Raw genomic sequence first — 13,255 nt, forward strand, 5'->3', positions numbered from 1 at the left:
TACAGGAGTTATTAGAACTGCCTTACATAATATGGACAGAGAAGCCAGAGAACATTACTCAGTGGTCATTCAAGCCAAAGACATGGCTGGGCAAGTTGGAGGGCTTTCAGGATCCACCACAGTCAACATCACCCTGACAGATGTCAATGACAACCCCCCAAGGTTTCCTCAGAGTAAGTACATGTTTCTTTTGATCTGCACTTATCACTATTCATTGATGTAAAACAAACTGAAATACAGCTAAGCCTTGAACAATATGGACTTGAGATGCAAGAGTCAACTTATTCATTTTTCTCAGTAGTAAGTACTATAGGACTACATGACCAGATCAGTGGTTGGGTACATCTGCAGATACTGAGGAACCTGGCTACAGAGGGATGACTATAAGTTATATGTATGGACAGTGTAGAGGTTGGATGCTCCTAACTCCCACATTGTTCAAGGGTCAACTGTACTTGGACGTATAATGATATGTGACTATTCTCTTAAATGGAAAGATTGTGTTTGTACAGTATTCCTTTTATACACAAGACTAAAGAAACCACTCCATCTGTTGTCTCCTGAACTTGGTAGATAGGTGTCACTGTGTTAAAGATATCCATTTCAATTGACATCAAAATTAAATACTAAAAATGAGATAGTAGTACTAAGAAATGACACTTTGTATTTGCTGAAGTATTTATGTATTACTAAGGAATTCCTGGAGGTATTCAGAATAAATGTTTTGATATGGACATTCTACTCTTGGAAAACTATTGAATATGTACTCTTTGTGGGATGAATTTCTTTTTTAATTCTTCATATTAGGAATGAATGTTCTTCACATACACACAGAAACACACCATCCAATGGCAAGGTATAGCAAATATAATAAACTGCAGTCTCAGAGTAGAATATGGACGTTGTGAGTGGAGAGCCCATCAGGGGATTCAATGAGAGAGTATCAGTTCTGTGAGTTCAGAATGAAATACTGTTTATGACACCTTCAGAGAGGGAAGGGAACACATTTGAGTATTTCCAATGTGGCAGAAGCTGTGGGTAGCATTTTATAGGATAACCATTAATTATCTTAAAAATCCTGAGGGGAGCTGTCCTTCTTACACATGATATTTAAAAAGTGTAAAAGACAGAGTGAAGTAAGTCAGAAAGAGAAAATTATTAGTGCAAATGTATGGGACCTGGAAAAATAGTACAGATTAACCTATTTGCAAAACAGAAATAGAGACCCAGATGTAGAGAACAAACATATGGACATCAAAGGGAAAAGAGGGGGCAGGTGAGTTGGGAGATTGGGATTGACATATATGCATTATTGATGCTGTGTATAAAATAGATAGCTGATGAGAACCTACTGTATAGCACGAGAAACTCTACTCAATGCTTTGTGGTGACCAAAATAGAAAGGAAATATAGAAAAGAGGGATATAAGTATGTGTATGGATGATTCATTTTACTGTAAGGCAGAAAATAGCATAATATTTTAAAGCAACTCTACTCCAATATTTTTTTAAAGACCTGCTAGGTTCATCTTTGAAAAAACAACTTAGCAAATATCATCAAAAAGTTACAGATAAGTTGCTGCAGCAGTGATTTTTAGAAAAATTTGCAGAGGCATATTTGAAATAAAAACAAGTAATGGGCAATTTTGATGGTTATTGGTAAATAATGATGAATTTTAAGGACATCAGAAATTTCAGAGGTAAAATATTTTGTCTGTTTGTGTTTATAATCCAAGGAATACAATGTCAATAAATCTGGGGTGGAGAAGAAAATAAACTCTGTAACAAAGTAGACAGTGTGGCAAGTCAATAACTGCTCTCCACAAGTCAGTGTGAAAGGCATACCCAGCCTTATCTCTCAGTATTGCTGTCAGTACACAATGGAATACTGCCTGTTCCGAAAACACAGCTAGAGTTTGCACATCCTTAAATCAGTCTAGAATTTTTCACTCACATTCCTTTGTTTGTGATAGTCACTCAGTTGTGTCTGACTGTTTGTGACCCCATGAACTGTAGCCCTCCAGGCTCCTCTGTCCACGGAATTCTCCAGGCAAGAATACTGGGTTGGGTTGTCATTCACTTCTCCAGGGGATCTTCCCAAACCTGAGATTAAACCTGGGTCTCCTGTATTGAAGGCAGATACTTTACCATCTGAGCCACCAGGACTACCACATTCCTTTGTTTAAAAGCCCTCTTAAAAGTTTCTCTGAACTCCACCACAGAATTAGCAGACAGTTAATTAACCCTTGGTTTCTGTAACATGGCACTTTCCCATGTGCTTTTCTGCTATATTTATCTCCATAGGTGCATATCTCCCCTACACTGTGAGTCCCTCTAAGGAAGAATGATGCTTGATTTGTCTTTATATCATTAAGTGTTTAGATTGGTGCCCAGCCCTGGATAAATGGCTATGAAATGAACAAGTAAATGAGTTGAATTTAAATACTCTGTCAAACTACTATTGTTAAAAGACCATGGATAAAGACATGCAAGTTGAATTCATGATTAGGCAAAGCTCCTTTAAAATATCAATTCTAAGGACAAGATTATGTGACTTGGTTCTTTCAAGTGGCTTTTGCTCTATGAAGAAAACATGTTTGAAAGAAAATTATAAGTCATAGATAAGTCCATATTATTAAACTATGAAGTATAATTAAATTCCAAGTCATTTTACAAAATTGCAGTGTATTTTTGTATTCATTTAATCCCTTATTCCACACAATATGCATATACACATATTTCATTATGAGACAAGTGTAATCGGATAGTGACTGCAGCCGTGAAATTAAAAGATGCTTGCTCCTTGGAAGAAAAGCTATGACAAGCTTAGACAGCATATTAAAAAGCAGAGATGTCACTTTACTGACAAAAGTCCATATTGTCAAAGGTATGGTTTTCCAGTAGTCATGTACGGGTGTGAAAGTGGGACCATAAAGAAGCTTGAGTGCTGAAGAATTGATGCCTTTGAACAGTGGTGCTGGAGAAGACTCTTGAGAGTCCCTTGGACAGCAAAGAGCTCAAACAGGTCAATTTTAAAGGAAATTAACCTTGAATATTCATCATAAAGACTGATGCTGAAGATCTGAAACTTTGGCCAATTTTATGTAAAGAGCCAACTCATTGGAAAAGACCTTGATGCTGGGAAAGATTGAAGGCCAGAGGAGAAGGATGAGGATGAGATTGTTGGATGGCATCATCAATTCAATGGACATGAGTTGATCAGACTCTGGAGGATAGTGAAGGACAGGGGAGCCTGGTATGCTGCAGTCAACAGGCTGGCAAAGTGGTGGGCTAAACAACAACAAAACCCTTTTATAGAATAAGGAGTTGGCTGGTTGATTTAGTCACTAAGTCATGTCCGACTCTTTTGCAACCCCATGGATTGTAGCCTGCCTCCTTCCTCTGCCCGTGGGATTTCCCAGTCAAAAATACTGGAGTGGGTTTCATATCCTTCTCCAGAGGATCTTCCTGATACAGGGATCGAACTTGCATCTCCAAGGTCTCCTGCATTGCAAGTAGAGTCTTTACTACTGAGCCACTAGAGACTAAAGTTCAAAGATTTTTTTTTTAAAGAGGTAATGAGTGATAGTGCTGAATTAAGCTGAATATAAACTTTGTTATAATTACAACACCAACCTCATTTTCAACCTATGTTATTTAAGTAGATTCTACCAACACTATTTTTAAGATGTATATGAATATTATAACCCTTATTATGATAGAGTGAAAAATTTATGCATGGGGCTCAATAAACTGATTTTAACCTGACAAGTCCATTAAAATTGATTTTAGAAATCACCGGAAAATCAGAAAATGGTGATGAATAAAGAAAAATGTATCCCTAACTTTATTCTGATCTATGATTGTTGCTGAAGCATCAGTTCATAGTGAAACAGTTGCTTAACTTGACAAAGAATAAATGAATACTCTTTGAGTGAACTCATTACATTAGTCACTAATGGGATCTACATATCTTCAGTCTCCTCAGAATGACTGACAACTGTCAATCCTGCCACATGGTGATATGCTCATAGTGTTTTGAAACAGAGGCAGTACACACCCAGAACTTCACACTCTGATTTCTTTAAAAGATATTTAATTTTGCACCCGTACCGCGCTAAACACATTGCTGCTCTCAGAATGGTTTGGTGTCATCACAATAAGAGGAGCTTGCAGTATTCTTTAATTGTCCCAAAAGCATTATAACTCATCAAATGAAAACAAAAATGACAAACTATATATTGGGAAAATTTGCAAATTGCTTGAAGGAAAAAAAAATGATATGTATTATGAAGACTTGCATACATAAAGCACCACAAAATGCACAAATCTACACACAGTTCAAATCCTATAAAGATCTTATCCAGTCATTAAATAGACCCAGAAATCGAATTGTTTCTCTTAAGATGTTCTTGCTTGTTTGTTTTACATTTCTTCTGACATTTTTTTTTCCTCTTCAGCTGTGAAAGTCATGTTACAGCAAGACTGTGATTGACTCTAGTGTAAATATCTAGCACACAGTTTTAACATTGCATTTTTCTTTCTTCTATTAATTTACCATGGCCTCAATTTCTTACCTCTTATATCTCAATTTAAAGCTATCACTGGATCTTTTCTAAATTAGAATATGATCACTTTACAGTATTCTGTTGGCTTCTGCTGTGCCCACCCATTTGAGACTCCCTGCCATCCCCCACCCCGTCCCACCTCACTAGGATATCACAGAGCACTGAGCCGAGCTCCCTGTGCTATACATCAGGTTCCCACTAGCTATTTATTTTACATGTGGTATTGTATATATGTCAATCCTACTCTCCCAATTCACCCCGCATCCCATGTCTGTATGTCCGATACATCTGCTTCTCTATTCCTGCCCTGCAAATAGGTTCATGTGTACCATTATTCTAGATTCCACATGTGTGTGTTAATATATTTGTTTTTCTTTTTCTGGCTTACTTCACTCTGTATGAAAGACTCGAGGTCTCTCTACTTTATCTTAATTTAAGCTGCATAGGTTTTAGTAAGCATTTGAGAGTTACAGAGGGAACTAGACTAATAATTTGCTTTACAAAGACTTTGCTCTAGGGAGATACAAACTCAGTGGCCTGGAATACAAGACAAACAAAAGTCCAGGTGAAAGCAGGCTGCCTGTGAGTGTCAGGGAGGTTATAGGGGAGAACAAGAGACTCGAAGGTACATATACAACCAAGTGGACAGCCCCTGCTCAATTCCAGTAATGCCTGTATGTGGGCAGGAAAGTATTAGGAATGGGAGCTACTTGCAAGATGCTCAGTGTAAGAGAACAAATCAATATATCTTTGGCTTGAATCCTTATTCCACGGACACAAAAGTTGCCCAGTTCTTCTTTAGAAAAAAAATATCTCAAGGTATAAATTCCTCAATACTACCCCTTCTATTGAAAGGAATTTATTCTACTTTTTAAGATTTTTGCCATTTCCTTCTCTGATTTTAACTGTATTCTAGTCATTTTTAAATTTATTCTCAGGCAGGTTAAAATCACTGAAGTCTATTATTCTGTGTAAAGAATATGCATATAAATATCAATGCCTTATGAACTTGAAAGTTTATAAAGTAAACTTGAGCCCTAAAGGGAGCTGTATTTTGAGAGTTGCCCTTGTAGAGATTTTGCTTTGGCTCCATCCCGTCATTCTTTCTGGAGTTATATCTTCACTGATCTCCAGTAGCCTATTGGGCACCTACCGACCTGGGGAGTTCATCTTTCAGTGTCCTATCTTTTTGCCTTCTCATACTGTTCATGGGGTTCTCAAGGCAAGAATACTGAAGTAGTCTGCCATTCCCTTCTCCAGTGGACCACATTCTGTCAGACCTCTCCACCATGGCCCGACCGTCTTGGGTGGCCACACAGCATGACTTAGTTTCATTGAGTTAGACAAGGCTGTGGTCCATGTGATCAGGTTGGTTACTTTTCTGTGATTGTGGTTTCAGTCTGTCTGCCCTCTGATGCTCTCTTGCAACACCTACCTTCTTACTTGGGCTTCTCTTACCTTGGACGTGGGGTATCTCTTCACGGCTGCTCCTGCAAAGCACAGCCTCTGCTCCTGACCTTGGACGAGGAGTATCTCCTCTCGGCCGCTCTTGTGCTGTGCAGTCGCCTCTTTGAAGCACAAGCTGGAAGCAAGATTGCCGGGAGAAATATCAGTAACCTCAGATAAGCAGATAACACCACCTTTGGTGGTGCATATCTGTTATATGCAGATAACACCTCTCAGATATGCAGAAAGTGAAGAAGAACTAAAGAGCCTCTTGATGAAAGTGAAAGAGGAGAGTGAAAAAGTTGGCTTAAAGCTCAACATTCAGAAACCAAGATCATAGCATCACGTCCCGTCACTTCATGGTAAATAGATGGGGAAACAGTAGGAAACAGTGGCTGACTTTATTTTTGGGGGCTCCAAAATAACTGCAGATGGTGATTGTAGCCATGAAATTAAAAGACACTTCTTGGAAGCAAAGTTATGACCAACCTAGACAGCATATTAAAAAGCAGAGATGTTACTTTGTCAACAGAGGTCCATCTAGTCAAGGATATGGTTTTTCCAGTACTCATGTATGGATATGAGAGTTGGACCATGAAGAAAGCTGAGCACCGAAGAATTGATGCTTTGGAACTGTGGTGTCGGAAAAGACTCTTGAGAGGTCCTTGAAGTGCAATGAAATCCAACCAGTCCATGCTAAAGAAGATCAGTCCTGGGTGTTCATTGGAAGGACTGATGTTGAAGCTGACACTCCAATACTTTGGTCACCTGATGCGAAGAGCTGACTCATTTGAAAAGATCCTGATGGTGGGAAAGATTGAGGGCAGGAGGAGAAGAGGACGACAGAGGATATGATGGCTGGATGGCATCCCTGACACAATGGACATGAGTTTGTGTAAACTCTGGGAGTTGGTGATGGACAGGGAAGCCTGGCGTGCTGTGGTTCATGGGGTTGCAAAGAGTCAGTCATGACTCAGTGACTGAACTGAATTGAACTTGTAGAGTAAGTAACCAATCTAGGGAAAGAAGAATAATGCATGTCAAATAATCACAATAAAAGAGTAGAAATTTGATTATTTAACAAAACTCCCCTAAGAATTTGAAATGATCGCCAAATTGTTAAGTGGTCCCCTTGTGAGTCCAGTTGATATAGTGAAATGCAATGTTGGGAGGATCAAGTCTGAAAAGTTCAATAGATGGCAGTATTTCCCATAATTCTAATTATAAAATTGTAACTGATATGGGTGAATTTTAATGTTAGTGAAAAAGGAAATAATACTGATGAATACATTAACATTGATATGATCTTTGTCAAGAGCAAAATATTTCAGTGAAGGATCATTTTTTTAATTAGTTTAGTTTTTATGAAAACAAATATAAATGACATATAATGAATTCAACATTAATATTTTTTGAAACAGTTGTGAAAGAAGCAACCAAGCTTCCCCTTGATCCATCAGAATGTGAAATGTATGTTTTAATTACCAGCAAGTGGAAGTTTTTCTTGTATACTTTAGAAAAAATACATAGTTTATTTTATTATGGCTAAGACATGTATTTTGAAACTTCTTGAGAGTTTCCTTAAATATCAACATGTAGTTGATTTAAAAGAAGGTGAACCAACTTCATGGTTAGTTTTCTACATATATAAATTAATTCAGGTTTATTCAATCAGTTCAGTCAGTTCAGTCACTCAGTCACTGACTCTTTGCAACCCCATGGACTGTAGTATGGCAGGCATCCCTGTCCATCACCAACTCCCGGAGTTTACTCAAATTCATGTCCATTGAATCGGTGATGCCATCCAACCATCTCATCCTCTGTCATTCCCTTCTCCTCCCGCCTTCAGTCCTTCCCAGCATCAGTCTTTTCAAATGAATCAGTTCTTCACATCAGGTGGTCAAAGGATTGGAGTTTCAGCTTCAGAATCAGACCTTCCAATGGATATTCAGGACGAATTTCCATTAGGATGGACAGGTTGGATCTCCTTGCAGTCCAATGGACACTCAGGGATCTTCTCCAACACCACACTTCAAAAGCATCAATTCTTCAGTGCTCAGCTTTCTTTATAGTTCAAATCTCACATCCATACATGACTATTGGAAAAACCATACCTTTGACTAGACAGACCTTTGTTGGAACAGCAATGTCTCTGCATTTTAAAAAGTTGTCTAAGTTGGTCATAACTTTTCTTTCAAGGAGCTAGCGTCTTTTAAATTCAAGGCTGTAGTTGCCATCTGCAGTGATTTTGGAGACAAAAAAAAAAAAAATCTGTCACTGTTTCCCCATCTATTTGCCATGAAGTGATGGGACTAGATGACAAATCTTGGTTTTCTGAAGGTTGAATTTTAAAGCAACTTTTTCAGTCTCCTCTTTCACTTTCATCAGGAGGCTCTTTAGTTCTTTGCTTTCTGCCATAAGTGTGGTGTCATCTGCATATCTGAGGTTATCGATATTTCTCCCAGAAAACTTGATTCCAGCTTGTGTTTCATCCAGTCCAGCATTTCTCACAATGTACTCTGCATATAAATTAAATAATCAGGGTGACAATATACAGCCTTGTCATACTCCTTTCCCAATTTTAAAACAGTCTGTTTTTCCCTGTCCAGTTCTAACTGTTGCTTCTTGACCTGCATACAGATTTCTCAGGAGGTACATCAAGTGGTCTGGTATTCCCATCTCTTGAAAAATTTTCCACAGTTTGTTGTGATCCACTTAGTCAAAGGCTTTGGCATAGTCAATAAAGCAGAAATAGATGTGTTTCTGGAACTCTCTTGTTTTTTTGATGATCCAACAGATGTTGGCAATTTGATCTCTGGTTCCTCTCCCTTTTCTAAATCCAGTTTGAACATCTGGAATTTCACAGTTCATGTCCTGTTGAAGCCTGGCTTGGAGAATTTGAGCATTACTTGCTATTTTGTGAGATGAGTATAACTGTGCAGTAGTTTGAGCAGTCTTCGACATTGCCTTTCTTTGGGATTGGAATGAAAACTGACCTTTTTCAGTCCTGTGGCCACTGCTGAGTTTTCCAAATTTGCTGGCATATTGAGTGCAGCACTTTCACAGCATCATCTTTCAGGATTTGAAATAGCTCAACTGGAATTCCATCATCTCCACTAGCTTTGTTTGTAGTGATTCTTCCTAAGGCCCACTTGACTTCACATTCCAAGATATCTGGTTCTAGGTGAGTGATCACACCATCATGATCATCTGGGTTGTACAGATCTTTTTTGTATAGTCTTCTGTGTATTCTTTCCACTTATTATCTTCTTAATATCTTCTTCTTCTGTTAGGTCCATACCATTTCTGTCCTTTATTGTGCCCATCTTTCCATGAAATTTTCCCTTGGTATCTCTAATTTTCTTGAAGAGATCTCTAGTCTTTCCCATTCTATTGTTTTCCTCTATTTCTTTGCGCTGATCACTGAGGAAGGCTTTCTTATCTCTCCATGCTGCTCTTTGGAACTCTGCATTTAAATGGGTGTATCTTTCCTTTTCTCCTTTGCCTTTTGCCTCTCTTCTTTTCATAGCTGTTTGTAAGGTCTCCTCAGACAATCATTTGGCCTTTTTGCATTTCTTTTTCTTGGGGATTGTCTTGATCTCTGCCTCCTGTACAATGTCATGAATCCCCTTCCATAGTTCTTCAGGCACTCTTTCAGATCTAATCCCTTGAATCTATTTGTCACTTCCACTGTATAGTTGTAAGCAGTTGGATTTAGGTCATACCTGAGTGGTCTGGTGGTTTTCCTTACTTTCTTCAAGTTAAGTCTGAATTTGGCAATAAGGAGTTCATGATCTGAGCCACAGTCAGCTCCCAGTCTTTTTTTTCCTGACTGTATAGCTTATCCATCTTTGGCTACAGAGATTATAATCAATCCAGTTTAAGTAGTGGCAATCTGGTGAAGTTCATGTATAGAGTCTTCTTTTGTATTATCAGAAGAGGTTTTTTCTATGATCAGTTAAGTTTTCTTCACAAAACTCTGTTACCCTTTGCCCTGCTTCATTCTGTACTCCAAGACCAAATTTGCCTGTTACTCCTGGTATTTTTTGACTTGCTACTTTTGCATTCCGTTTCCCAATAATGAAAATTTCATCTTTTTTGGGTGAAAGATGAACTCCCCAGGGCAGTAGGTTTATTCAATATGTCATTCCAACTTTCTATAGCCAAATAGAAATTTTGTTTCTCACCTATTGAGAGATGTATGTTAATGTATCCCATTAAAATACTGGATTTTTCTATTTATTTTTAAATTTTTGATTATTTCTTTTCATTTTGGTTAAATATAGTTTGAAATCATGTTACTGGATGTACCCAGATTTAAGGCATGATGTCCTCCTCTTAGTTTGAAAATATTTCCTTTTGAAGTATCTCTGTTTAACAATGATTTTTAACTTAAAGTCCAGTTTAACTGATATTAATACAGCTATTCAAGATTTTTCTTTTCCTTTTTTTTTTTATTTAACAGTTGGATGGAATAATATTTTTCATTATTTTCCTTATTCACTATATTTTCTTACTTTTAAAATGTTTTATGTAAGACACTAAACTAAGTTTTTGTTCATTTGTTTTAATCTGGCTTCACATTTTGTTGTTTACTTTTAACTTATGTTGGGGGAGTGTGTGATTTCCTCAGTTCTGTCTCGCCACAACAAAAGTTTGAAATGGCAGACCAGTGTTACTGCTCAGTTACAGCTCACTTTTATTTGGCAAGAAAAGGAAAAGTCTTCAAGGCATGAAGGCTGGCCAACCCAAAAGAGGCGAGTGGCTCAATTTTGACTCCTCTTTTTTTTTTTTGATTCCTCTTTTTATATGTTTTTTCCTCTTCCCTCTGAGCCTGCGTTCTGTAAATTGGGCTAGCCAGGAGGGCTGTTTGTTTCCTTCAAGGTTCTCACTCTGGTCCTTAGACCTTCCTTTGTTCTATTTTCATGGGCTTTTCCCTTCTTTTGTCTTTTAGCCAACACTATTTTGGACTCTTTTTTTCCTATTCTAACTGCCTAAATAGTTTACTGATACATTTATAAGTAATTACTGATACATTTCCATTTAAGTCATTATCTTTGTACTTGTTTCTTTTGTTTGTTTTTTTCTATTCTCTCCTTCCTTACTTTCTATGACCTATTCATATATCTAATTTTGTTCATTTTATCCTCCATCAATTTTTTTAATTTTACTTTCTTCTGTCTTCTTTAATGTTTGCTTTAGATATTACAGTTTATTTCATTCCACCTTAAGGTATAATTTATCACTTGAAATAATGGAACAACTTTAAACTCTGAGCCTCTTTGAGTTTCACTACTTTTGTCTCATATTTAGCCTTATATGGAATTGACATTTTCTTGTTAGTTAAAGATTTGTGCTTTAAGGCAATTATAATTTATCTTTCTGGTGCTATTTATTATTTATTTTCTATTTTACTTCTATAGTCATTAGTAGTTTTTTATATGTTATTAAGCATTTATCTTAGGTATTTAAAAATCCTTTCCTAATAATTCTAAAATCAACATCATCTAGGGGTCATTTTACTGACTTGTTCCTTTTCGATTTTAGTCATATTTCATTTTCAAGTGTATCTTATTATTATTGGTTGAACATTATATGTAAGCAACTGTAGAAGTTCCTGATTATGTCACCCTTTTCCACAGAGATATGCTATTTTCTTGTAGATTAAATTTAGAGTATGTTGTTGTCATGCAGTTGCTCAGTCATGTCCGACTCATTGCAACTCCACAGGGTGCAACACGCCAGGCTTCCCTGTCTGTCACTATCTCCCTGAATTTGCTCAAATTTACAAATTTAAGCAATTCATATAGAGTTTTATATAATATAAAGTTACTACTCCATACTAGCACAGTTAAACTTTGCTATAACTGGGAAAATTAATCTTTTCCCTTATTCCTGGGAAACATGCTCTTAATCCTAAGAACTAACTGGGGGCAAAAGCATTTACTAAATCTGATTCCTGGTGCCTCATACCTTCTGAAATATCTGTGTAGCTCTTTATGTCTTCCAGCTTTGCTTTATTTCAGTTTCTTTGAGTCTCTACATGTGCAAATGTAGTGCATATATCTACAATTACCATAAGGAAAGACATTCAGTCTTTGGGGTTCATTTCTCTACAGTTTCTTATTTGTGCCTTCATTCTCCTTTCAGCTACTATGGCAGAACTTTAATCCAAACCTTGGTCTCACAAAGTACATAATTTCTGTTAGGTTCTTCTCTTTAGCACATTATGTTGAAAAATAGCTCTGAATCTCTGAGAATGTAAAACTAATCTCGTGTGCTTCCTTTCCCTCAAGGACTGTACCTCATCCAGACCTTCCTGCGTTGAATGCTTTTCAATGACAGTCATTCTATGTACATTGTGCAGCTTGTAGACTTGTATTTTTGATGGGATAGATAGTCAGATATGGGCTTCCATGGTGACTCAGAGGGTAAAGAATCCACCTGCAATGAGGGAGACCTGGGTTTGATCCCTGGGTTGGGAAGATCCCCTGGAAGAGGGCATGGCAACCCACTCCAGTTTTGTTGCCTGGAGAATCCCCATGGACAAAGGAGCCTGATGAGCTATAGTCCATGGGGTTGCAAAGGGTCGGACACATGACTGAGCAACTAAGCCCACAGCATAGTTAGATATATACCATTCCATCAAATCCAGATTGGAAATACCACTCCACTTGTTTAAGTTGAACAGTCATGGAAAGTACTTGGAAAAGTAGTATATCAATTTGATATTTAACCTAGCTAAATTGAAAGTATATTTTGAAAGAAATTTGGGAATCTATTAAAAATAGTTTTTCATTCAACCCTATTAAAGACAAAATATATTTATCTATGTTATGATTTAATATATAAAGAATTGAAAAGATATTTTATTATATATTTATTCTATTAAACAAGATACATATACCTGTAGAGAAGAGTCTCTCAGACAAGGTAACAGCCAAATTTAATAAATTTGTGGAATTATTTTAATTTTGAAGTTGTATATTTTTGAATAATTTGAAATTACCTAAGTGGAAAATGATCAGTTATAACATGTCAATTATTTTATGATTTGTTTTTGGTCTGTTTGACTGTATACTATGACAGAGTTGTAGACTGATTTATTTATTTATTCATTTTTACTTGTTCTGTTTATCTTGTATAGATATATATGTTCATGGTCACGGGCATATATTTCTTGGAGTCTTTACAAATAAATTTATGATTCTTCATTGAACACTGGAAAAATGTAGGAAAGGT

The 13,255-nt window shown here is 36.9% G+C and overlaps 1 protein-coding gene across 6 annotated transcripts in view; it reads left to right on the plus strand.

The window, feature by feature from the left end:
• CDH18 (cadherin 18) overlaps nucleotides 1–13,255 on the plus strand; it is a 1,203,920-nt gene that overhangs the window by 1,066,543 nt on the left and 124,122 nt on the right. For all 6 annotated transcript variants that reach the window (XM_043887493.1, XM_043887492.1, XM_043887496.1 and 3 more), the window contains one exon: nucleotides 6–173. In XM_043887493.1, coding sequence (XP_043743428.1) covers nucleotides 6–173 — 168 coding nt within the window. The remainder of the gene's footprint in view (nucleotides 1–5; nucleotides 174–13,255) is intronic.

Source organism: Cervus elaphus, chromosome 25, assembly GCF_910594005.1.
Source record: "Cervus elaphus chromosome 25, mCerEla1.1, whole genome shotgun sequence".
Taxonomy (NCBI): Eukaryota; Metazoa; Chordata; class Mammalia; order Artiodactyla; family Cervidae; genus Cervus; species Cervus elaphus.